The sequence below is a fragment of the Lepidochelys kempii genome, chromosome 1 (genome assembly GCF_965140285.1).
Source record: "Lepidochelys kempii isolate rLepKem1 chromosome 1, rLepKem1.hap1, whole genome shotgun sequence".
Classification (NCBI taxonomy): domain Eukaryota; kingdom Metazoa; phylum Chordata; order Testudines; family Cheloniidae; genus Lepidochelys; species Lepidochelys kempii.
Window position 1 is genome coordinate 302,626,631 of NC_136380.1, and position 27,634 is coordinate 302,654,264.

General features: G+C 41.5%; 1 protein-coding gene across 5 annotated transcripts in view; it reads right to left on the reverse strand.

Moving 5' to 3' along the window:
* DOCK4 (dedicator of cytokinesis 4) overlaps positions 1 to 27,634 on the reverse strand; it is a 426,144-nt gene that overhangs the window by 235,837 nt on the left and 162,673 nt on the right. For all 5 annotated transcript variants that reach the window (XR_012156797.2, XM_073328106.2, XM_073328104.2 and 2 more), the window contains exons 4-7: positions 26,438 to 26,493; positions 24,121 to 24,217; positions 11,188 to 11,336; positions 2,104 to 2,188 (exon numbers count right to left, since the gene is read on the reverse strand). Coding sequence is in view for 4 of the 5 variants with exons in the window: in XM_073328106.2 (XP_073184207.1) it covers positions 2,104 to 2,188; positions 11,188 to 11,336; positions 24,121 to 24,217; positions 26,438 to 26,493 (387 nt within the window). In the remaining variant the exon portion in view is untranslated. The remainder of the gene's footprint in view (positions 1 to 2,103; positions 2,189 to 11,187; positions 11,337 to 24,120; positions 24,218 to 26,437; positions 26,494 to 27,634) is intronic.

Below are 27,634 nucleotides of genomic sequence, written 5' to 3' on the forward strand. Positions count from 1 at the left end.
GATACTGATGCAGACATTAGAATTATTTTTTATTTTGAACGCATTAACTAAGAGTGAAAATTGCCATTGAAATGTCAGCTGAATTAGACAATGAACTCAGAGATAATTAGATACAGTGACCTAGGGACCTCTTAATGCCAACTGTCATTGGACATAGGGGGTGCATCAGGTTTTATCGGGATACTCTGGGAGCGATATCTACGTAACAGGTTTCAGAGTAACAGCCGTGTTAGTCTGTATTCGCAAAAAGAAAAGGAGTACTTGTGGCACCTTAGAGACTAACCAATTTATTTGAGCATGAGCTTTCGTGAGCTACAGCTCACTTCAAGTACTTGTGGCACCTTAGAGACTAACCAATTTATTTGAGCATGAGCTTTCGTGAGCTACAGCTCACTTCATCCGATGAAGTGAGCTGTAGCTCACGAAAGCTCATGCTCAAATAAATTGGTTAGTCTCTAAGGTGCCACAAGTACTCCTTTTCTATCTATGTAATAGTTCACCAAAGGGTGGAATGTGAAATCTCTTCTGAGGGCCAGTAGCCCACTGGTCATCATGATCTCTGTGAAATGTATATACGGATAATATTTAAGGAGTTATGTATCTATACTAAAAATTATGTTCTTAAGGTCCTGGAATTAAGGCAGTCACCAGGAAGAGACACACCTTGGAAATGTTCCTTTCAGTCAGTAGGTATTGGACACCTATCTCCCTGTCTGGATTTTTGTATTATATGCCTCACAATACGTACTGCATATGAGGCATGAGAGATTGGGAAATCTAAGAGAGGAAATTTACAGGAATAAACAAACAGTGAGGGATGGGGTGTCTGGTTTATGAATAAAAACAAAGGAATGTGTTTTTTCTTGGAGTGCCAGGGGACACACAGAGTCCTTGGCAGAGACAAACTGACAGAGTGTTTCTCATGAAAACAGGGTCACAGCCAGCCAGAAATGAGGGGTTCAGGGTGCAGGAGGGCACTCTGGGCTGGAACAAGGGGTTGGGATGTGTGTGGGGGGGTGAGGGCTCTGGCTGGGGGTGCAGGCTCTCTGTGGGTCTGGGGATGAGGGATTTGGGGTGCAAGAGAGGGCTCTGGGTTGGGACTGAAGGGTTTGGAGTACAGGAGGGGGCTCCAAGTTGGGGCAGGGTGTTGGGGTGTGGGGGGTGAGAGCTCCAGCTGTGGGTGAAGGCTCTGGGGTAGGGCTGAGGCATTTGGGGTGTAGGAGCGTGATCCAGGTTGGGACCAAGAGGTTCGGAGGATAGGAGGGGGATCAGGGCTGGGTGGGACGGTGGGGGTTGTGCAGGCTCTGTGCAGTGCTCACCTCAAGCAGCTCCCAGAGCTTACCTCAAGCAGCGCCATATCCCCGCTCCAGCTCCTGCAGCTCCCATTGGCCACGGTTCCCGCCAATGGACTGGGAGTCAACACTCGGGGAGGGGGAACGTAGGCAGCACACAGAGCCACCTGGCCACGCCTCCATCAGCAATAGCAAAGACGGGGAGCTGCTTGTGGGGAACCGCCCATGAGTGCCCTTCACGGACCTCAAAATTTTTACAGTGGACACTTGTGTCCGTGTACGGACACATTGCTGATCCCTGCACAAGAGTATCTTGTTAATTAAGTCTAGAATGCAGGTTATGATTTTATTTATTATGTAACCATTTGTTTCCAATATTTCTATTTGCTAATACTTGAATCTCTAGTTTTGTTAAATAAACTTACACTTTATTTCACTATACACATATCTAAGTGCTTTGATATGTTTATAACTGGGCAGTGATCTGAAGTGGAACTGGTAAGCTGGCACATACTGCTTCTTTGGAAGCAGTGAATCTGTAAATACTGCAAGTGTCCAGTAGACCAGGGGCTGGATGCTCCAGGTACAAACTCGAAGGGCTCAAGTGCCGGAGTGTGCCAATTGCTAACCTGTGGAGTGACAGCAGGGCCTGCATAGGCCTAGAGGGAGTCCTTGTGTGGCCCATGTCCAGTGGATTTGGGAAGCTGACCCCAGCAGGCACAAACAAGGCTTCCTCATGCTAAGGGTACGTGGTAGCAAGGGCTCTCACAACCCTGGGTGCCCCCGGAAAGCACAGTTGCTATCTACTTACCAGCCTATAGAGTTCTGTAATACTGATCTCGTCAGGATCCACCATAGCATATTCTTTTCTTGGAACCAAGTCTAGCCCCAACTGCCTGAAAAGGAGAATATGGAAATAATGGGCACACATTCCAGAGCACATGAAAAAATTATATTTAGGACTCTCTAGCTTTCCTTATTTGCTTGTGCATATTTTGAACTCATTGTTTCTCCCTATATTAGAATTTTGATGGAAACAGCATGTCTAATACTGTGCATGTTAATTGGTGTCATGCCTGGATTCCAGCTGGCCACTAATATATTTTAAAGGTCATTGTGTGAAGGTGCGTAATTAATTATAAGTCCATTGATAATTTCTCCCTCCTTTTTGCTGTGTAACATTTACACTGGGATGTGTTCCATCACAGCTTTTAGTATTACATAATATTGTTAATTTATATTCCAGCCTGACTCTTGTGCAGATAGCACACTTTGAGGTGATTTGTAATGTCAAGTCAGATGGAAACCCAAAGACACAGTTAAAAAAAAAAATTCAGCAGATGTGAAAGCATTAGCTCCTTTTTATATAGACCCAACTTTATCAACTGCACTTGAATTTCTGGCCTTTATTAAATAATGAAGCAAACTTGAGTTAACAGAAGTAAAATGTAGCGGAAGCTTATTTTTGTCACTGATGTAAGAAGTTAAGACATTGAATACACACATGGTGCAGATGTGCTTAATTAAGGTGATGACATTTTAAACAGTCAGGAGAGCTGCACTTTAAAATATTAGACAACTCTTGAAAAAGAAAATCTCTTATGTAAGCAGGAACAGGTGACATTCAAAGTAAGTCAGGTCTGTGTCCCTCCGATTAGCATAAAATTCTTAGGACACAGTTCTTTAACAATTTTTTTGTTATAGGGCTCCTCAAAGATTCTGATAGTTGAAGATGCACCTACAAATTCAGTAACTTACAGCACAGTTGTTGGAGATTTCTGTGTTTAATCAGGACATGGAATCATTGTGGATAGTTCTCTGAAAACATCCGCTCAATATGCTGTGGCAGTCAAAAAAGCTAACAGTGTTGGGAATCATTAAGAAAGGGATAGATAATAAGACAGAAAATATCATATTGCCTCTATATAAATCCATGGTACGCCCACATCTTGAATAATGTATGCAGATGTGGTCACCCCATCTCAAAAAAGATATATTGGAATTGGAAAAGGTACAGAAGAAGGCAAAAAATGATTGGGGTAAAGAACGGCTGCCATATGTGGAGAGATGAATAAGACTGAGACTTTTTGTCTTGAAAAGAGACGACTAAGGGGGGATATGATAGAGGTCTATAAAATCATGACTGGTGAGGAGAAATGAAATAAGGAAGTGTTATTTACTCCTTGTCATAACAACAAGAATGGGTCACCAAATGAAATAAATAGGCAGCAGGTTTAAAATAAAACAAAAGGAAGTATTTTTTCACACAACACACAGTCAACCCGGGCAACTCCTTGCCAGAGGATATTGTGAAGGCCAACACTATAACACGGTTCAAAAAAGAACTAGATAGATTCATGGAGGATAGGTCCATCAGTGGCTATTAGCCAGGATGGGCAGAGATGGTGTGTGTGTGGGATGGTGTTAGTGCCTATTTGCTCCTCAATCCCCTGCTTGGCTCAAGCCCATGTGGGCTTTAAGGCACTAGGAGGGGCTAAGCTCCAGCATGTCTGGGCACAAGCTCTCTCTCCTCCGTCTCCCAGTCTTCCTTCTCACTGAGATGGGAAAAGGCAATGTAACCTTGCCAGATAGCTGACATGCAGTCTTATTAGCAGTGTCTAATGGTGGGTCCGTGGTGAAATTTGGGGCTTGATGCAAGCATTTTAAAAAACTAATTTAAAAAAATGAATTTGTCACACTTGGCTCGTGGAAATGGAACACAAGGGAGCGGAAGGATGATGAGAACAAAAATAAAGGGTGAAAGATAATGGACTAGGGGAGGGAAGAATTAAAAAGTTATTTTGTTTTACAGGTTTTTCACATTTAAAATACTCCTTGACACAAACTGCTTCACACACCACTCAGTATTTGTAATTCCTGTTCTGCTGTCACCCACATTGTGCATCCTGTTGCATTTCGGTCTGGAACTCCATCCATGCCAATCTCCTTGTGTATTATGATCGCTGTGGAAGGGCCCAGCCTACTAGTACACACTGTCACTTTCTGCCAGGAGTAAGGCCCTGCAGCTGCGCCTGCTCAGTACTCCTGAAACCCTAACAAACTGGCTCGCCTGCCTGATGGACTGCCCTGCCTGAGTGGCTGAGGAAGCTAGCAGGCCAGTTCTTAAACCCAGCTGCAGCAGTAGCTTGCTGGCTGCTCAGCAACCACACCCATGGATTCTCTGCCTTCCTGTGCTCGTGTCTCTCCAAGCTCTGCTCCTGATCATCTCCTCCACAGCTCCAGTATAGACTCTGCCCTGCACCCAGTCTTGTTCACATCCTGTCCCAGTCTTTCTGCTGCCTCAGAATCACCCCTGCTCCTGCCTTCCCTGACTCCCGGTAATCTAGTTGTGACCCTTGGCTCTGATTCCTGGCTCTGACTTGACCCTTGGCTCTGGCATCTGGACTCTGACTTTGGTTCTGATATTCAGCCATAGTTCCTGGTTTTGATCCTGTCTTGCCCCTTGACTCTGGCATTCGAACTCCGACTAGTAGGCCTGACTGCCTACAAATCAGTCCCATGACATTTTGTTTCAAAGTATCCAGTGCTGGCTCTGTTGGGAATAGCAACCGTTTTCATGCACATTGGGGAAAACTGAAAATAAAAGAATTTATATGACAAACACTTTTACTCATTTATATCTTTTTTCAAGGTAATAAAAGAAAACACACACACATTCACTCTCCAAAGCAGCTGGTTTCCTTAAGAATAATATCCACTGGAAGAGGTTTTAGAGTACACATTATGACAGACAACAGAGCAGAAAGTACTAAAATCTGCTCCAGAGTTCTGTTTCCCTTACAGAGGGAAAAAAATAGCAATGAAAAGTTGTGGCACACCAAGAGTACCATCAAAGTTTTTTTGCCTAACTAATGGGAGTTCTTATTCTGTTACATTTTAAAAATTCATATATAGGGGCAAGAAAAAAAATCACTGTTTTACCAGAATATTGGTATCTACTAGCAAAAGATGTACTGTAAAAAGGATTCTCAATCTATAATCACATACACTGGCTGTACTTAAAAGATTATTCCAGTTTGTAAAATATTCCTTGTACTTAAAATGAGAAATGTTAATCTCTTTCAAACCACAGAAATTTTTAATTGTGACCACTGTGTGAAGTTTTTCATTTTATTCATGTGCTAACTATTAAGTAGATCTAGTGTTGCTATCCAAAATGTTGCCTGGTTAAGTTTTCCTTGGACTTAGTATTTTGTATGCAATGTTTTTTAACAACATTAAAACCAAACACTGTATTTTACACAACTTTTGTATCATTCTCAATATTTTTATACTTCTATTTAAGGTCTTAAACTACATGTTAATCTGGCATTTAGAGAAAACTAAAAAGCATTATTCATCCTACCCTTATACTCAATGGGAATTTAACTTCTCACATATTGCAATATTAAGTAATCAATAAACTCTAAGGCATAAGAGAGATCTTATCAAGACTGAAATGGCTGCAAAGTTCAGTTATGAAAGTTGAAGGCGCCCTTATGGAAGGAAGACAAGATTCACTTACATTTAAAAGGTTTGGAAGATTATCAACAACAAATGAAGTATTGTCAAGTGAAACAGAATTCAGAGTTCTTTCTCCATCACCCATTACAATATAGATGTGAAGCACTACCCCTGTTGCTAAGAAAAGGGGCATGGGGGACAAACACAGTGACTTGTGTCCACTCAGCCCCGCATAAAGGGTTTCTGGAATTATGTACACACATCACTGAAATATAAAACCATGTGTTCAGTTAGGCTTATTATGGAGGCCACAGAGGGTACATCTACACAGGGATAAAGAACCCAGGGCTGGCCTGGGTCAGCTGGCTTGGGCCCTGGGGCTGAAAAATTGCTGTGTAGACATTTGGGTTCGAGCTGAAGCCTGAGCTCTGGGACCCTGCCAGGGTGGAGCCTGAATGTCTACACAGCAATTTTTAGCCCCAAAGCCCCAACCCCACGAGCCTGAGCCTGCTGACCTGGCGAGCCGTGGCTGTGCCGTGGTTCTTTTATCCTTGTGTAGATGTAGCCCGTGTATTGGTCAGCAGGATTTGGAACACCTGTTCAGCAGGTATAGCAGGCCTACTGATATGAAGTGAAGGGGAGGTGAAACGATGCTACAGCCCTATTCTCATCTTGCCTCCTCTGAGGCTGGTGCTGATGATGGTTGTTATAGCTGGTCCCTGATTTGTTCTCCCCAAAACCTGCATCCAAATTATAAATCTGCCTCTGAATGTGTGTCCTCGGTCCTTGCACTCACAAGGAACCCTCCGTTGGCCGAGCCTTAATTTTCCCTAAGTATCCAAGCTAATAAATCAAACCTTTTAGTTTTCAAATAGAGATAATGGTTCTAAGGAGGCTAAATATGAAAAGAAAAAAGGTATGTGTAACTAGATGGCTTAGGTTCTGATCATGGAATATGGAGCTTTAGACTTTTAAGTCACTGGTTCAAATTCAGTCCAGGTTTGGTAGTTTGTCCAGTTTTCAGTGGACAGATGTTCCTATTACAAAACTCATTATCACAATTGACACCCATGTTGGCATTCTCAGCAGTGTTCTCAAGAACTGCATAGATATGGAGGCTGATCATTGCCCTCTTTTTTCCTTTCTACCTCCATATGTGCTTTGTTGGAGCAGAAAATGGGTGGGAGAAAGAACATGACTCTGAAGGGTATGCTAGATTGGTAAATAAAGGAATCTACTGCTATAGAGCTATATATTATAGCTGTAAGCTTCAAAGGATTTGATCATTTTTATGCCTACTAAAAACATTTGCACTATACAATTTAGAGTGACCTAACTATTCAAATCACATACGTCAAAGTGCAAGCCAATCTCTTGAAAAGGTCAAGAAGAACTTCCCAACTATACATGTACAGCACTGTATAACTATCTAGGTACATAAATCGAGAAGGCTTCCTATAGAATGTGGTACAGACCACTGCCAGACATAGGACACTGTGACCACAGTAGCCCATTTATGCCAATTAGCAAAGGGCACACCCAACCACATTGTTGTCAGAATAACTAGACAATCAGTGTTTTGTAAGGTATCATACAAAAACTGGTGACATGCTGGTGACTTCTTGAGGTCTCTTCCAACCCTAATCTTCTATGATTCTATGGTCATGAATATCATTGAGTGATTGTATGTATAGGCTGTGTATAAAGACTTGTGTGTGTGCTGGAAAAATGTTCTGAAAATATCTTTTGGAGGCAGCTGATAAAACAAGCCTGCCCTAGACAAAAGAATGTGGATTTACCTGTCTGCATGTATCAAGCTAACAGGCGGATGAGAAAACAGAATGGCTTGATTACAAGCAAAGGCAATGAAAGTACATTTGCATCTAAGATAAACAAAGTGATCAAGCCAATCAAGAAAGCAAGCTGACCAGATGATGAAAAAAGGGGTTGGAGCTTGCACCCCAAAGAATTCGCAGCAGGGGAGAGGAACTTTGTCTGGGTTTACTTTTTAAAGAATACATTTCAAAGGTTTTCCAGACTATAAAAACAAAGAAAGGGAACTCCTTTTTTATCCATCACTTAGGGGACAAAGGGATCAGCACCCTCTGAGTCTGTCAATGGTGGATCCTCCTGCCTGTGGGGCTGGAAATGGCAGAAGCTTGAAGTGATACTCCTGTGGGAATTCTGTGCCACTGTACAATGCAGAATTTTGCAGAAATTAACATTGTGCGCGCAGAATTTCCTTTCCCCCACAGAAATGGGCTGCAGTGCTGCTGGCCACCATTAGGGGTCACTGGACTCTGCAGAGCCCAGCTTGCACATAGAAGACATCCTGGGGGGAGGGAGAGGGAGCTAGAGGTTCCTGGCAGCTGCAGTTCCCAGCACGCCCTGAGGGAAGGAGACAATGGTGCGCAGGAAACTCTGTGCAAGCCTTAGACCGAGCATTAGGCTGTTTCTCCCTGTGGATCCCTGGGCTATGGGGAGAAGGGTTGGGCTTTAGGTGGGAGTATCTGGGCTGGCGGGCCCCCCACAGTTGGGCTCTGGGGAGAAGGGGTTGTGGGTTGTCTGGCCCCCCAGCTGGGCTCTGGGGGGAAAGGGGGTAGAGAAACAGAAACTGGGTTGTTACAGGGATTTCTTTAACTCTCTACTCCTGGGGGAATTTTTGTGTGTGTCTGCATTGTTACAGACATACTTGCTGACAGGAATTATGACATAAATTACCAAAATAATAGAAACTGGTATGATTATGTAGTGTTATTTTCACAAATAAAATTTGCAGAAATTTAAAATATTAGGTGCAGAATTTTTATTTTTTTGGTGTAGTTTTTAGTTATTAATTTTTTTGGCGCAGAATGCCCCCAAGTGTGGGTCCTTGACTAACAGGCTGGTGTGTGCACTCTCTCTTTGGCAGCAGCAAACTTGGTAATTTCTATGAGTGACAAGTGATAGGAGCTGGACGTTATGGACACGTTTCTGGGAAACTCAGGGGTGTTATCTGCAAGGCAAGGTGAAGTCTGGCAGAGTCTTGGGGAGTTTGCTGGTGATGCAGAGAGACTGGTGTGACAAGAAGCTGACACACCATTAGCTTGAGAAATAGAAGGGGCAGTGGATAAGATGGAATATAGACAGGTAAAGAAGAGTAACAGGAAATTATGTCAATGGGAAAAAAACCTAGTAATAAAACCCAATAATTTATTTGGAAATGATCTGGCAAGGTACAGAGTACCCTCAATATGAGCTGGCTTCAATGATTGTTGAGGGCACTCAGCACTTCTCTGTGCCTGGCAGGACTGACCATCTTATGAACAAGGATGCTCCTTCTCTTCCCTTTTTATTTCTTTCCTCCCATCTCTCCAATTCACCCAAAAACTAATGAAATTAGCAACCCAAGTAAAAAGAATCTTTCTTCATAAAGACTAGCTGCTGATGATTTCCTCCCTCTGCAGATAGTGTCTGTTTCTAGAATTCATCTGCTTACTCTATCAAAGCCAGCAGTAATACTTAAGTAGTTATGAACATCTGTAAAGTGTACAATATCCTCCTTCGATTTAGTAATAAACTAAATACCACTCCTCAGTATTTCTAAGATGCCTATCACCTTGGTTTCTAAACAATGGGTGAGCAAATTATTTACTGGTGTAAAAGGACGGTAGAAAATTACAAAAGAAGATTCCACCTGCAAATCAGGATTCATTTTTTCCTTCCTCACTCCTTCTCCCCAATTCTGTTAATTATTTTCTCTGTTTTGCCCCCTTTTACTGTATTTTTCATTAATCTTTCAACATCCCTTATCCTGAGAAGTATCACCTGTTACTTTATCTTCTTTCAAATTCTCTAAGATGTGGATCTGATCTTAATCCACTGTAGTCATTGGAAAAACTCCCATTGACTTCAAAGAGTTTAGGATCAGGCTTTATGTTCTCACATAATAATTTCAAGTCAGACCATACTTATTCCTCATGGATCACAAAAAGAACAAACATAATGGCAGAAAAGCTGCCCAATGACCAGTTAAGTTTATAGCAGAAATTGACACACTGCTTTAGAAACTAGTGGCCTGATTTTCAGAGGTGCTGAGCAGTCACAGCTCCTGTTGACTTTAACAGGAGTACATGTGACTCAGCACTTCCGAAAAATCAGGCTAGAAAGTCCTTGTAATTAAGACAGCAGCAAAAGAAGAGTAATGTACGACAGGTCAGCTGCAGGTTAATCTCAGTGCAGTTTGTCCTCTCCCTCCACAATCTCAATTTTTCAAAATCATGCTGCAAAGCTAGAGGCAGAAAGCTAGATACGTACACAGATGTCATCACTCTAAGAGTACACTTCATTTCCTGGCATCTGTGCTATTCAGCTGCCAAACATGGCCCAAGCCAGGCAACAACGGTTGGCACCTCTCTAGAAAAGAGTCACAAGAGCCTTTTGCCCCATTGCCAGCTATAAGAACAGGGCATCAAATAAGTCTTGATTTTGAATGCAAGCACTAAGGTGCTTTTAATCTGTGCTGCTGTTTTCAAAAGTAATATTGAGTCGAGAGTAGCCTATTGTCTTTATTTTTCCTACGTGCAGTGTGTCTGGAATAGAGATGAGCTTGCTGGCCTTTCAAACTGTGCAAGATAGTGTCAAGATCAGCATGAGCGGTGTCTGGAAAAGTTAAAACCACATTCAACATCAAAACTTTAAGCTATTAATTTTTTATTTCTAGAATTCATGCTGTTGTTATGCAGTTAGTAACAGTGAAGTGAAAGCCTTTGATATGGTATGAGTTTACCTAAATACAAAGGCAAAAAAATACTTGTTTGCTATCAAAATGGTGACAGCGTATCTGATTTACTTAGCTCTCCTAAATAATATTCAGGTAAAAGCAAAATGCAGGAATCTGATTGGTTTTCTTTAATAATTTTTATTTGTTTCTTAATATATCTTGAAGCTGCCCAGGTAAAAACTGACCCATGACAGAATCAAACTAAAAATTTTGGACCAAAACCTCAGCTGTCATGAATCAGCATACCATGTGAGGATATGGCCTTGCATGTATTGATAAGGTGTTAAAAAGGAAGTCACCTTTCACCTCAAGATCCCTGCTAGCCCTACATTTCTAGGATTGCTAGGTAAGTGCCAAGACAAAGCAAATATTTGTTGGGCTTTTTGTTTTATTTTTTGTTTTGTGGTTGTTTTATTTTTTAAATAAAGTGAAGCTACAAATCATTTCTTTTCAAAGTATAAAATGTGCTGGTCCAAATCCACCCCTCTTACAGAAAAGAATTGATGGGAGGGAAAGAGTCCTCAGAAAATGCTGACATCAGACTCAGCATTTCTGCCACACACCAGTTCCTTATTTTAACACGTTACCATGAGCATAAAATTGTGGCGCTGTGATTCATTTATCATGACTGTGTTACCATAACTGCTTCTATTATTAACGCTTACTTACTCATTGCCCCAATCCAGGCGAGCAGTGATATGCCGTTTTACATCCTTCATCCGGTCATGGGTAAGATGGCCAACAAGCACCTGCCTTCTCAGGTCCAGGATTTCATTCATTATATGCCATAGTCGATGAAAAAGATCCCCTTCATTTCTCTGTCAGATACACAAACAAACAGTTATGTATACACCAGCTGAGGAGGTCAACAATGCAAACAGGTACACTGTGAGGGGGGAACAAAAGCTCTTCTAGGACCCTCCCTAACTTCTCCCTCATGTGCTTCATTTCCTCTTTGCCCCATCATACTGTGACTCTTCCTCAAAGAACGGGTGAGGAGGGTAGGAACAAATCTATTCAGAGACTCAACATCACTTCACGCACAAGCTACTTGTGTTCACTAAAGGCTACTCTTGAACCACTACCTCCATAGCCTTCACTACTTCTTGCTGGCCTGAGGAGCAAGGAATCCGTTTCAGTCCTTATTTAGGCAAGCCTGATTACTGGTAGTGTATATCCTGGGTCAACTGCAAATAGCTATAAGTACATGTTTTTACATCTTTCCTGACAGGCACCTTCTGCTTAACTTGACTCTCAAACATAGGGAATTATCTGAATTGCCTTATGACTACTTCTTCCCACACTTTCCCATCATAGTTACACAATGGTATATTTATATAAGGGTACACTTCACTCTAGAAGTACAAAGTATATTTCATTTCCCATAAAACCAAAGGACAGCAACAGTCCCCTTCCCTCACCAGTTTCAACTCTCATTAATTAACGTCGTCATATTTTTTTATATTGTCTGGAGAACCTTATTTTGAGGAAGTGCTTTGAATCTTTAAGATCTGATGATGTAACATACAGAGTTTTGAAAAACATTGTGTTCAGAGCTAGTTCTTCTTATCCTGGCATGGTATCTCCTCTTCCCCTTTTCCTTGTTACTATGAACAGCTTCATAAAAACAGGAACATCAGCTGCCCCTGCTGCACAATCCCCATGAGAAGTCAAAATCCTCTGTCACATCACTACCTTGTATCTGTAACTTCTGAACCCGAGAACCTCTTCCAACTGCTTTGTTTTGTCTTCCTTATTTATTTCATTTACAGCATAAAGCAGGCACCTAGCCCACTTTTGGTGCCAAATAATCATAATTAGTTGCTATGAAGAAGATTAAGCAACAGGATCATATGAACTTCTTAGCAACACAGGTCTTGATCCTCATGCACAAGTCCCTTGAAATAGAAACAAACCAGAATATCTAGAAGACACAGAACTGCTTCCAGATGGAAAACTCTGAAAAAGATTCTATCAGGCACCAGTTGGTCAGTATTCCTTTTAGTAAGTGTTAGCAGGGCAGACCCTAATTTTGTTATAGAAATATACTCTTTTTCAAATAGCTGAACTCCAATATGAAATATAGGTTATGCCACTGAAAATGGACACCACCATGGGACACAAAATGTGACCTTCCTCACAATTATTTTAGTCTGATGTTCAATATCTTCCAAGCTCTATAAATATTTTGGATATTTTATAATTATATTGCTGTTATGTCTAGCAGCCTTGATCATGGATCAGAACTCATTATGCTAGATGCTGTACAGAGACAGAACAAAAATATGGTCCCTGACCCAAAGAACTTCTTGTTTTTCCAATTGTCACTATTGCTGAGAAATTAAAATAACCATTATATTAACCAATTCTATGCTTCATAGCTGCATTTTGGTACAAAGGCTATCCTAGTATTATTGAATATGTTGATGTTCAAAAATGTTTTTGCCTACAAAATTATAAACTTAAGGAGGGATTTTTTTGTTTTGGTTTTGGGGAAGGAGGCGAAGGAGGTTTAAGAAAGCCCTAGAGATGTATTAATTTCACTTTTATTAGAAATATAGTGTGGAAAAATCCATGATTGAAAAATAAAAATTAGCAGAGAAAAAGATTCTCATGAGTTAAAATAATGAAGAACAGTTCTAAACACCTTGATAAGCAAATACATTTAAAATAATTGTATTTACAGATGATTCAGTGATACATTAGTTCAACTAATCATATATGTTATGAAATTAGAGCCCACATATCTTACTACAAAAAGGAGTCGATTCCACATCCCTGTCATAATAAATATGTACAGGAGCCTTATTTAAGGAGATCTCTTTGCTTGACTCGCATTAAATAATGAAGCATTGAAGCCTATCTCAAATTAAGAAGTAGTGCATACAATTTCATTACAGCTTCACTGTCAAATTCAATTGCTATGGTCAGTCCATGAGTGGCTTAGGTAAAGCACTCAGGTGACTCAGTTGGATGTGTGGCACCACCTGCTGTCGTGCTGGGAGATAACAGTCCCCGAAGGGGCTGGCTGGGTATCATGAGCAGAGCAGTTCAGGCCAAGCCAGCTGAATGGTTTGGGTGCACAGTGGTTCCAAGGCTTTGAGGCTTCACCCCCGGGGGGGGGGTACATCCCATCACACAAATTATGAATGAAAATATTGAAAAGTGCTGGACCAGGACAGACCCCTGTGGGATTCCACTAGATACGTCCTCCCAGTTTGACAGAGAACCATTGATAACTACAGTACTCTGAGCACAGTTGTTCACCCATCTTATAGTAATTTCATCTAGACCACATTGCCCTAGTTTGCTTATGTGAGTGCAATGTGCCTTACTCAAGCAAATCAAAAGCCTTGCTAAAATCAAGATATATTACATCTGCAGCAGCTTCCCCACAACCACTAGGACAGTAACCTTGTCAAACAAGAAAGTTAGGTTGGTTTGCATTGATTTGGTCTTCATAAATCCATGTTGGCTATGACTTATTACCCCTATTATCTTCTGGGTGCTTACAAATTGATTGTTTAATAATTTGGTCCAGTATCTTTCCAGGTATGGAAGTAACTCAGGTCCTCTTTGCTTCCCTTTTTCAAAAGAGATACTATATTTCCTAGACCTCTGGGACTTCATCTGTTCCTCATGAGGTCTCAGAGCTAATCGCTAATGGGTCCAAGATTGCTTCAGCTATTTCCTTAAGTACCGCAGGCAGAATTTCATCAGGGCCTGCCAAACTGAATATATCTAAATTATCTAAAGATACTTTAGCCTGTTCTTTTCCTATTTTGGCTTGTGTTCCTTCCCCATTGATGTTAATATTAATTGTGTTAAGTATCTGATCACAATTTATCTTTTTAGCGAAGACTGAAGCAAAACAGGCAATAAATATTTCAGCCTTCTTGAGGTCATCTGTTATTGCCTCTCCTAGTAGGCTATGTAGAGGACTGTAACGGGGTGGAGACTCACCCAGCGGTGCCTCCTGCTGGCTGTCTGGGAATTTTTACCAGCCCCGGAGCGCCCTCTGCCAGTGTCTTACCCTCACTGGCCCCCATGTCCCTCCCGGACCCCAGTGCCCTTTTACGTGGGGTGCTGCCCCTCCAGGCAATACCCCACAGATCTGGGTCTCCCCTCCCCGGGGAACCCCCCACCCTCTATCCCCACCTTGCCTCAGCCTATGGGCGACTGCCAGTCACCATCTAACACCCTTTCACTGGGGCCGACTGCAGTCTGTATAAGCCAGGCATCAGAGGCGAGGGGGGTTTGGACCTGCTCCTTCCACCTATCCTTGGGCTGCCCTGTTTCAACCCCAGTACGCTGTCTTAGGCTGTCTGCCAGGCCTGCAGCCTGGGGCTTTTCCAGCTGGAGCCTCCCAGCTCCTTTGACCTTCCCCAGCCCTGCTTCACCTTAGGTACCCTGGTATGCTCCCCAGCAGCCAGGCCCGTCTCCCTCCACAGCTAGTGGAGACTTGTACGGGGAGACTTCAGCAAACCAGTAAAGTGCCTGAAACCACTATGGCTTATTGCTAAAAGCATACAAGTCAGCAGGCTGTAAACTCGCCATTCAGCAGTCTCAGTTTAACCAAGGCAGGAGGGGAGCGGTTTTTTTGGGTGCCAGAGAGGGCAGCTTGACCCCGTGTCCTTCCTGATAAGAACTGTGTTGAAGTTGCTGATACATGCATCTTAGAAGACCAGGATGTGCCCCAGGAATGTCTATTGGGGCCTCAAGGCTGCAAACTTGAAAAACCCACACCTGGTTAATCGATAATCAGAAGAAGCCTCTTGCTTGCCCATTGGAACTGCTTGCTTAACAAGTTTTCTTTAAGGGATATGTCATTCTATTACTAATGTATAAATAAGGGGGAAAAGTTTGAGGTGGTGGGACTCTTCAGGACTGTACTCTCCCTCTGGATGCATCTTGTGTTCCCCACCAGCAGACGGACTGCCACTGTGCCACTCGAGAGTCACACTCAGCTTTGGTAATTATGAAGGGTTGGAGGTGTTTTACTAACCCGTTGCGGACGGGTGTATAAGTGCTTGAGACTAAGTAAAGTTTAGCTTTAAGTGAAAGCACTCTTGTGTTGTCCTGTTTGTGCCAGCCATCTATCGGTCGGACAGCCGCGTCTCCCCTGATTTATTTCCTGACACTACCTCACACAGAGTAAAAGTTACCAAGAGTTTTGGGTTGAAAGAACCCCGGGTAACAGACTCTGTGTGCTCCTGGCCCACTGCCCTCTTATAAGGGCCAGCTGGGCCCCGATTAAGCCAGCCACAGCCTGATTAGGGCGTGACCCCCAGCTGAGGCTGCTTCTCCCAATCAGCCCCAGTTTTCCTTCCCTGCCACAGCCCTCTCCCCGGGCTGTTTTAAGCCTTTTAAGGCAGGAGCGGGTGACCACCCCACTACAAGGACTTACACTTTCTTTTGTCATTCTGTTGCTCCTAAAGTACTTATAGAGTCTCTTCTTCTTGCTTTTTATGTCCCTTGCTAGGTAGAACACAGTGTATGCCTTACCCTTTCTGATTTTACCCCACTTGTAGAACAAGATAATATAAAATGGACCCCTTGCTAGAGCACTTGTACTGTCCAGTGAAAAGCTCTTCTCAAATAATCTACTAATACACCATTTTCCCCTGGTAGATGAGATATAGGACCCATACAATGAGGATACTGACCTTTACAAACAGGAAATTTGACTGACAACTGGCTAGCACAAACTTTTTGGTGATGTGTGTAATGCACTCCCATAATGCTATCCCATCAGAATTTAGACAGATTCTGATTGCATCTTCCACTGAAATCACAAACATTGGAGTAGATGGATATCAAAGTGAAGAATCCCTTACATCCTCTAGGATTTTTACTGCAGATGGCAGGAAAGTGATAAGGGAACTCCCTGGAGGGCACGTTCTTCCCCATTTTATGAAATAAGCAAACTGGAAAGTACTGAGACATTGTGGTTCAAGTGTTCCTAGTCTCAAGAAAAGATAGGAGAGTCACAAATAGCCTGACCAAGGCCTCAAATATAGCCTGATATTCAAGCTATCACATCACAGCAAAAACATTGAACCTGTCCACTGTCAGAAAGTCTGGAATATATCAAGGCTTCAGTGAGCATACATCTCCTAAATAAGTACCCTTGTTTGTTCAAACTATTAGTAAAGAACCCTCTGGACACTCTACTAATGGACAAATCTATGCGAAGACAGATACCCAATAATTTGTGGAGAACAGTCATGACAGCCTTTAATAGAACTCTTGCTGCCACAGAAAAGCCAAGTAGTAAGGTACAGTTTTATTGACAGAGGTCGTCTTTGACTCCCATCGGAGTTATTTGTAAAGAGACAAATATATGACATAGAAGGAGTAACAACTCTGGAATGCTTCTGGAAATGAGAGAGTTCTGTCTCTGGGACCCAGAGACCAATACAATGAACCTCAGGGAGTTAGTACAGCCAGACAAATTTTGCCCAGTGGCACACACTATATTTCATTCACACTGTGGCCAGGAAACAAACCTTATGCACCATTAAGTGTAGGTTATGGATGTCTCAACACTTAGGCCTTGTCTACACTCTCGGTAGTGCGTGCAGTATGTGCAGCTACATGCTGCAGTGAGAAGACTGCATCCACACTGTGTAGCATGTAGCTATGTGTGGCTGGGGGGAGGCACTGACTGAGGAGGAGGCAGCATGGAGCTGCTGGAGCCTGTCCCTGCAGTCTCTCCCTGCCAGAGCCTTTTCCTACTGCAGGGACCTTTCCATGTTTTCCTGAGAAAAACTTGAGTTCACACCCAGAACTCAGGGAACTGACAGGCCCAGGACTAAGTAAACTGGCTTTTTCAGCTTCTGATAGTAAGAGAGCCTAAGAATGGACAGTCCCTCTTCTCACCTACAACATGGCAAGGGTCTGACAGATGGAACACTGGAAGACAAGCAGGGCATTGAGTGTGTGCATCTGAAAATGGCCAGACAGGAAACACAGTGTGTAAACACTGTCCTGTAAACCGAGGGATCCACCATTCCAGCTCTGATCATTTCTTTTTTCCAGTGTTGCGAGACCTCCACACTGATCTGCTTCTTTACGCCACTCTGTCAGGCACAGAATCAGTGAGGCCAGGATGCTAGAACAATTTTTATAGTGGGGGTGCTGATGATGGAAACCATGTATTTGGTGTTTGTTATTACTATTTCAAGCCCAGAGTTGTGGCAGCACCCCCAGCACCCACAGTGCCAGCACCACTGAGTGAGGCAAGCAGTTCTGCAAAGATCATGGTGTTGGAAATGTAGCACCAGACTCCACCGACCTTGGTGGATGTTGGGCCTTAGTGGTACAGAGCCTGTAAACAAGTGACTCAATAGTCAAAGATGTCAGATTCTCATGCTGGCCGGATCCCAGGCAACAGGATTCCTTCTTGGCAACTGTGCTTGGCAGTTCTTCACATGTAACTATAGAATCTGGATTCAGACTCTTATCATGGATCCAAAGCGATATTTATCAGACATGGATTTGTATACACGTTGTTCGGTGTTGTGGGGGAGAGGGGATTGGTAGCACTCGATCATTGCTCTCTTGTGGATCCATGTTTTGCAGCTCCAGATCCACACTAGGCTGCTGGATCCAGATGTGCGTTTTGTAGCTCCATATCCACACTGGGTGGCTCAATCTGAAAGCTGTGGATCCAGATCCTTTGGAAATTGTATCCAGCATAAAGAGAGTCACTTTAGGCACATAGCCAAGTCTCCTAGGTCACCCAGGGACCTTGACAGTGACCAGCCTGAGATGCCTCCCCAGTGCAGGGGTGTAAGAAGCAGCCAAACCCACTTCTAAGGGACATTCTTTGAAGGTGACACTGAACTTATTCAGCGTCACCTTAGTTGACTAGGTCTGGTGAGCTACCATACCAGTAAGGTGTGTGATGTGGTCCAGACAAAGCACAGGCTGGATGGAGATTGCCTTGTGTCATTTAAAGGAAAAATCTGACTGACAAACTATAAACAACATTTGCATCAAAAGGGCAGAAAAGGGCAAAGAAAAAACCAAGAGGCAAGCATCAAGGACACTATGTGCAATTTTAGCTCGCTGAACCTTCAGCAGTTAGAAAGGAACTGAGCGGTAGTTGGTGCCACTCCCCCTTTTATACCCACCGAACCCACCAGGATGATAGGGGAAGGGAGGGGCAAGTGGCCCCAATGGACATTGCTTTCCAGAAGGTTCCAAAAGCTTTCACTCCTTGCACCTTGATCCAACAAGTGGAACTATGCAGAAGAAATAAAGCTTTGGAAGTTTTAAATGCTACCCCTGGGATTTGTTTGGCTGGAAATTTGCAAGTCCCCAGAGTGTACTCTGCAGAATCCTGCAGTTCATTCTGCCAGTTTAACACACTGCAGAAGTACTATGTTTATATGCAAACACATTTTTTTAAACAAACTTTCCCCAAGTGGTAATCACTGCTGCAATTTACTCTTGAAAGCAAGAGGTCCATGTACACTTTGGAGGATGCACTTTGTATTATAAAAATATTACAGTATAGGCCTGTCTGTGGGTTTAAATATACTGAAAATGAAATACACTTCCAAAATGACTCTGCTCAAAGTGTTCGAGTGGTGAGGGTTCACATATCGAGAGATACAAGCTACCTAGACAGCACCACTCTATCCAAAGACAACACTACAGATCTGACTCAAAACACTTACGACAAGAGCAGTCTTTCCATTAACTTCAACAGGCTTTATATCAGGCCCTCTCTTCATATCTGGTCTGTGCTAACTACAATAAAACAGGTTCTTTAAAAAAACTGAAGCACCATGTAACGTGTGTAGAAGAGGTCTACAGAAACAATTTTCAGAGTAACAGCCATGTTAGTCTGTATTCGCAAAAAGAAAAGGAGTACTTGTGGCACCTTAGAGACTAACCAATTTATTTGAGTGAGCTGTAGCTCACGAAAGCTCATGCTCAAATAAATTGGTTAGTCTCTAAGGTGCCACAAGTACTCCTTTTCTTTTTGAGAAACAATTTTGTCTTCTCAAAATTTCCTGGTCTAAATTTTCTAAAAATCACTAGTGATTTTGGGCATCTCCATTTTTAAGTGTCCAGCTGGAGATATCTTAAAGGGATCTGGGCTTCAGAGGGCAGTTACTCAGCACTGTTTGGAAATAAGGTCCCTTAGTAAAAATAAAATGTAAAAGTTAAGTCTAGAAATGAACAATTTAGGGATCCAGTCAATTTCCCTAATATTCTGTGACTCAATATCACCCAGCGTACCTTACCTTTGCCCCTTGTTTTGTTCTGCATTGAAAATATGCTGTTAGACATACATTGTTGAATTTATATATCATTTTAGCATGCAAAGATTGTGAAAGGAACATAGTTCCAGGAAACATTCAGATAGGTCAGTTGTATAAATTCTCTCACTGATGTGTGGGTACAGTAGAAGAATATTTTTACTCTCAGAAATAGCATGATTACATTTGTTTAGTGCTATAAAGTCTGTGGATTATATGACATTTAAGCGTATGCAAGACCCTTCAAGTTCATATTTATAAACTATATTATGTAGTAACTAACCCATATAGTTCTTTTTTTGCAGTCAACATTAGGAAGTAGTTTACTGGAATACCACATATGAACATATTATTAATAAGGCATGTTGGAAGTGCATCCTTTACACAGGAAATTGGGATTTTACCATGGACTAGTAGTTTGTTATTTTAACCGTTGCTTATATTTTAGCTAATTATAGGGGGCATAATTAATGTCGGGTGGGTTATGTAAATTAGACTTGGCAATAGTCAATGATGGAGAACTGGCTGGAGCCATTAATCGGTCATTTCCAGATTCAACATTTGAGTTTTATAAAGCTGTGGAACGGTCATGAAGAAAATGTAATTCTGGGGACATGCTAGATAAATGCCAGTGAAACACTTTCTGCTGAATCGAACAAACTTTGGGGGAGATTTCCCTTTTTTAAAAATTAGGTCCTGAAATTTAAATGGAGTTTGTGTATAGCGTCTGCAGGTGTGGAGCCCTGGTCTGACAGATCTATAAGGCCCAAAGTGGCATACTTCTTCTACTGACCTATTGAATTCATAAGAGATGATGGGAGGGAAGAAAAGGAAATTCAAGCTGGGTAGGGTATAGGGTTAAGAATGGTGGAGGGAATGGAGGGGATGAGCAAAATGGAGGGCTTCTGGCAGTTTTGTGTATCTACAAACCTTTTAATGTCGATAAAAAGGCTGAATCTATCTATGGTCCTCTGTCTCTATGCCCTGCGGTTCCCTGCCTCTCTCAATGCCCATCCACTATGCCCTATAGTTCCACCTCTCCATGCCCCATAAGTCCTGCCCACCTCCCCAGAAGCCCCACATTTGTAGTCAGGGAAGAATGGGTCCATGTCCCTTCCACGCCCCTGTCCCCCTTTCTGGGCTCCTTGATGGGCCCCCTTCCTGGTTTCAAACCCGCAAAACATGCTACTGGACTCTGACCAACTCTGGAATCAGCAGCAGATTGGTCAATTTTCTTAAGGGTCCAAAAATAGCAACAAAAGATAGTTTGCTTCAAATAAGGGAAAAAACAAATAGTCCAGGGATGGCCAAACTTACTGACCTTCCGAGCCACATAGGGTAATTTTCAGAAGTTCAAGAGCTGGGGCACACCTGCCCAGCTCATTGTTTCAGCCCTATGGGAGGCACCTGAAAGGGGTTGGGGCTTCAGCCCCGATCCTGCTGAAGCCCCGAGTTCCCACTCCCCACTGGGCAGAAGCCCCTACACCACTACTCTGCTGCAAGGCAATGGTCCCAAATCTCTTCCCGCCCCCCATCTGGTAGGTGGGGAATGGGTGGGGGGGCTCTGTGAACCACACTTCAACGGTAAAAGAGCCACATGTGGCTCACAAGCCACAATTTGGCCAACCCTGAAATAGTGCCTATCTTACATCATCCCCAGCAAGCAATATATTTCTTCTGCTTAAACATGACAGTCAATTTCCCAAATTCTCCTTGCTTCCTGGTCTGGGACATGATAGTGTTTCCTCCCTGGACCTGGGGACAGAGTGCACTTCCTGTTCCCTTTAGGAGTTCTCCCTTAGCCTCTTTTTTATGCCCCTAACAAATCCCTAGCTAACCCCGGCCTACTTTAGCCGTATGTATGTACATCCTATCACAAGTTCTTTAAATCATATACAACTTTGAATAGCTCCCCTGCCACCCAACCATCAAAGTATTAAAATGGTACTTTTGCTCAACAAAGCAAATTTGGAGTGTGTAGGACAAGGCATTTTGGAAGTATGAACCAAATCCTTGAAACACGATAACTTTAAAACTGCTTTTCAGATTTTTTTTCTCCAAACTTTCAGTAGTAAAGGTTCAATAGATTTTATAGAAACGGATGGAGGATGTTCACAATTACAAATTTTTGTGAATCCATGGGAACTATCCTTTTAGTCAGCCTCCTTTCCACAAGTAGTGCTGTGATTTCACCTTTTACAATCCTCCTTAATAAGACCTCACATCAGAAGCACATTTATCCTTATTTAGCAAAACTCTTATGCACATGCTTAGCTTTAGGAATGTACTTAAGCACCATTGACTTTAATGGGACTTAACCACATGTTTACATATAATGCTGCTGAATAGGGAGGGCCTTAAGTCAATGCTTTGCTAAGTTTGGACTCTACTCAGGAGGTGCTGAGGTAAGTGAGAATGGATGCCCTCTTTGGAGGCTGGACTTAATCTATAATCAGACCTCCACATTAATTTACAGGGGTTGGTTTCTTTGCAACCCATGCAAATAGGATAATAGGGCTCTCAGATCACAGACTGACCCATGCTGAATTTGCAGGGTTTTAAGTATAAACAAGACAAATTGAGTCAAGCAACAAAAAAATTGTCCTTGCTAAGAAAGAAAAAAGGAAAAAGTACAGCAAGCCAAAATAAAAGCTGTTCTCTCCCATCCTGCCAATATTTTTAAAACTAACTTATACGCCGTACTTATTATGTAACTGACAACCTTCAGTACTAGTATTTTTAAATATCTCTTCTGTCTGGCAGCATGTCATTGTTTCAGCTCGGCAATCACGCTTTTACTTTGTGAAACACATTTTATCTTAAAAAGAAAAGGAGGACTTGTGGCACCTCAGAGACTAACAAATTTATTTGAGCATAAGCTTTCGTGAGCTACAGCTCACTTCATCGGATGCATTCAGTGGAAAATACATAGAGAACATGAAACAATGGGTGTTACCATACACACTGTAACGAGAGTGATCACTTAAGATGAGCTATTACCAGCAGGAGGGGGGGGTGGGTGGGGGGGACAACCTTTTGTAGTGATAATCAAGGTGGGCCATTTCCAGCAGTTGACAAGAACATCTGAGGAACAGTGGGGCGTGGTGGGGTGGAATAAACATGGGGAAATAGTTTTACTTTGTGTAATGACACATCCACTCCCAGTCTCTATTCAAGCCTAAGTTAATTGTATCCAGTTTGCAAATTAATTCCAATTCAACAGTCTCTCGTTGGAGTCTGTTTTTGAAGTTTTTTTTGTTGAAAAATTGCAACTTTTAGGTCTGTAATCGAGTGACCAGGGAGATTGAAGTGTTCTCCGACTGGTTTTTGAACGTTATAATTCTTGATGTCTGATTTGTGTCCATTTATTTTTTTACATAGAGACTATCCGATTTGGCCAATGTACATGGCCGAGGGGCACTGCTGGCACATGATGGCATATATCACATTGGTAGATGTGCAGGTGAACGAGCCTCTGATAGTGTGGCTGATGCTTTTTTACTTAAGTATCAAGCTGCTTTCCTTCCACTGGCTGTTCATCATTTCTTTCAAAAGGAGGTTCAAGGTCAGGCTTGTGGGTTCTTGACTTTTTATCCTCCAAAAACTTTTTCTTTTAAAACAATCTGTGCAAAATTTAACCTCCCATTCCAAAATCAAAGTCAAATCAAAGCCACAGCTGCTGGAAAGGGGTCAGATTTTGGAAGAATGTTTTTCCCTCTTTTCCCCTGAGTCCTTTTCTCCCTACAATAGCTGCAACTAACTGTGGCACTTTACTTTCTTGTTTGATTAATATTATGGACTGAAACTGCAGTTCTTTCATGTTACCTTCTGTTTGTTACTACGTTCTAGATTATTTCCTTCACTCTGTTGTTTGTGGCTTTTGATTGTTTATATTTGAAAAAGAACCATTTGATCTTCTTGTTCTTGCTCTTTTTTTGGTCTTTGTCTTTTAATAGCCATGTTAATATTGTCATTCAGATTTATGCAGTCACAGCTTCCAAAACGTACCATTTTTAAATCTAGACTTTGAGAACAAATCAAGCCATTCCCATTTATTCTTCTGTGTTACTATCATTTACATGGTGAACAGATGTCCTAGTTAGTCTCTGGCAGAAAACCATAATATTGGATTAAAAAAAAACTGGGGGAAAAAAAGAGGTTTAAATAAATCCTGCATGGAGAAAAAAGCCAAACAATTTGATCTTTGGATGAATACTTTTTTCCTTTTGTTTTTTCCTAAATACAAACCACTTTATTTTATTATTTGTAAGGTGACAGAATCTATTTTAAACTGCGTTCAAGCGAGGCAATATTATATAGTATTTACCACATAAAGTTGTTTCCACATTGTCCCCCAGTCTCTTAAAGTTGATGTCATCTCTGTGATAACGGAGTCTTCTGTTGGAATAACCATTTCAAACTGCCTGTGGCATCCAGAAGAATATATGGCATTATACAAACAATATAAACCACACTGCTATTGCTAACATAAAACCTCTCTCTTACAAATGTTGATATTTATTAACATCCCTGGGACTTCTTTCTTTTTAACTGAAAAAAAAAAAACATAGGGTGAAGTGCTGGTCCCATTGAAGTCATAGGAGTTTTGCCATTGTCTTCAAAGGGGGCAGGATTTCACGCATAGCTTTATATCAATACAATTATTTCAAGCACGTTTGTACATATCTCCTCAGCTAAAAGAAAAGTTTGTTGGTGCTATTATAATTTAGTGACTAAACAAGTGAACATGCTCCCCCCCCTTTTATTTTTTTTTACTTCTGTTTACGTAAATTACTCCAGAAATGCAATTCCTATAAAAAGAGGGGATAGAATGGAAGCAAGGACTCAGGAAAGAAAGCTAGCAAGGTTGTTCAGTGTGGAAACAGGAGTTGTGACGTTTTTGCCTTAGCTAGGAAAATGTATTAAGTTGACTTGCTCTTGTCCAATGACAAACAATATGTTTCTCAAATAAGCCTGTGGGCAAAATCCTCCATTGTGTTGCACTGATTTTACACTAGTGCAACTCCATTAGTTCAAAGTTACACAGATGTAAAAACAGCACACACCATGGAGGATCAGGTCCAATCTGGAGGAGGAGGAAGAGGCTGTTTGCAATAGTTAACTATGGCCTGGCTTCTTGGCTGAACTACATCTCCCATGAATCACCACAGTCTCCCCTTTTGTTGAGTTTTTGAGGAGCACCGTGTGATTCCCTGGCCATACAGCATCATGGGAGAGGTAATTTGGCTACAGAGTAAAGCCCATAAAGGAAAATTGGGGCATGAAGCAAGTGAAATTTTCCACACAGAACCATTTTTGTGCACTTTCAACAAAGAGTTTTATTTTGTCAAGCACCCAATTTTCTGTCCACAAACAATTTCAGTGGAAAATTTTCAACCAGCCCTACTGAATGGCGTAACTGGCTGGGCAGAAATAGCATAGTAATTTAGAAACATAGCAGACAGTGGCTCATTCAGCAGGCAATAGGAAATTCAATTTCACTTGTCCTGACCAGGTTTCCAGTTGTTAGAGGATGCCAAACAGGAAGATTTTATTTGCCAGTCATGGAGCTTTGACCTTCTACTCACTTTCTTATTCTCCCCTCCCATAAGGGAGATGTAGTTTTAAACCTTCAAGCATTTGTGTAATACATGCTATCCAGGTCCTTTCAGGTCAAAAGGACCCTGAAAACAAGAACTCTTCCATGATGAGTAATTCCAAATTATTTTTGCTAATTTTAATCAACAATTCCTCTATTCATGCATGTAACAAAAGAAGGTCAATTCTAGGAAATAAATGTTCAGGAACTGTGCAAACACCTAAGGAAAATAACTGTGCTGGCCTGATAACCACTGATAAACAGGATATTTTAAATGGGTTGTTGTCAAGTTAAAAGTGACACCTTAACAAAATGTCACTCTCCCTTTTACTAGCATGTTAGGATTTTTTTAATTGAAAGAATTTCTAACCTCTTGGTTTTTACTAACTCTGCTTTTGATAATGAAAATAGACTAGCAGACATCCAAAACTAAAACAAAAAATGTTTTATTGTAATTTAAAAACAAAAAGCATGAAAACAATTCTATTAATTTTAGATTTGTAAAATCTTTTTATAACGCATACACTGACTTTAAACTGTCCCTTTCAACGTTGTGTGTGAATGCCAGGAGATTGTTTCAAATAATGGTAACCTAGTTCTGCCATGAAGCAGCTGACACCCTAAATAAAATGAACAATGTTCAGCAATGGCTAATAGACTATTCTATGCAGAACCCTGTAGGGAGCTACTACTGTGTTTAAACAAGAGAGCCAGCCTATTAAACTCAATCTGAGTAACACCAGTAGTTAAAACAAGTAATTGTTCTCTGCATATACTAGACAACACAGAAATTACTTCCCCATTTCCGCTCCACGTATTTTTAGAATAAGTGACTTCTATCTTATGCCTGAATGAAAGTGCCAGGCTGTTTAAGGACATTCATTTAAATCCTTGGGGGTAGTGAGCTGAAGTTTTACAGTGTTAAACACCAGTGAAAATTATATCTTTATCCTGCCTGAAAAGAAGCCATGTTACAACAATCTGTACAAGTTCAGATCCTTCTTCTCAGCCTCCTTAAATAGCTGAATACAAAATCACAACCTACCCTTTGTTCTTAACACACGCATTTTTCAAGTGAATATAGTTGGATGGAAATATACCCTGAAAGAGAAAATAGTTTAATAAATGCACAAAGTTTTAACAAGCTGCCTACTGTTAGGAGAGAACCTTGGTTTAGGCTAACCATTTCAGAGAAAAACTTGCACAATGTATAGAGTATTCTTTTTATCAGTGACACTATTTGTGACAAAAAATCCCACTGTGACTATTTAGTATATATAATATAGATTTAAATGATTGAAACTTCAAATACGAAGCTAAAAATGTGTATAGAATGTATAGAACATTGCAGCATAGCTCTTTGATAGTTAACATTTTTACTAAGTCCTATTTTAAGGGGACAATGACAAATAGTCTGTGGACAACATTTATCTATGACATCTTAAAATTGACATCTGGAATGGATTTTCAAAACACAGCATTTTTAATGACTCCATGGTTTATCTGGGATCTACTAAAGAATACAGTATTCTTTTATATTCTCTGGTAGCAAAGCAGCAGCAATTAACTACCACCAAGCACTCCTTACAGAGCATTGTGATTTACAAGCAGGGCAGTAAACAAAAGCAGGCAAGTTTACACTAAAGAAACAACTGCAAGAGAAAGCCATGATGAGTTTTCCAAAAAGGAAAACGTTACTAGTTTTAACATGTTCAGATGGAAAATTTAAAAAAATAAATCCTTCGTGGTTTAAGAACAGTTGATGGTGCCCCGTTTTGCTATGAGACAGATTGTAGAATAGCTCGCGAAGAAGTCTGGCAGAGCAACGCTACCAGACCATGCTGCCTTCAAGAAGACTAGTTTTCAAGGTCAAGTTCAAAAAATCACCTTCATCCACAAAAGGTGACAACAGTGCACAAATGGCTAGCTCATTTCCTCACAGAGCTTGAGTCGTATTTAGGATGTCCCATTCATAACTTTTTTTGACACATCTGGTAGGGTACAAACTTACACTGACAGTAAGCACATGATGATCAAATGCAATCAATATTCACTTTAGGCTGTAGCTCAAATCCAAAATGGTGCAAGGGTAATTGCAAATGTCTTACAAACCAGATTAAGATACAAAAATGAGAACCCAACAGCACCAAAATCTAATTCCGAACCTACTTTAATGCAAAAAAGTGTAAAAATCAGAAAGAATAAGGGATCTCACTCTAGCATTATGACTTTCACTGGCATC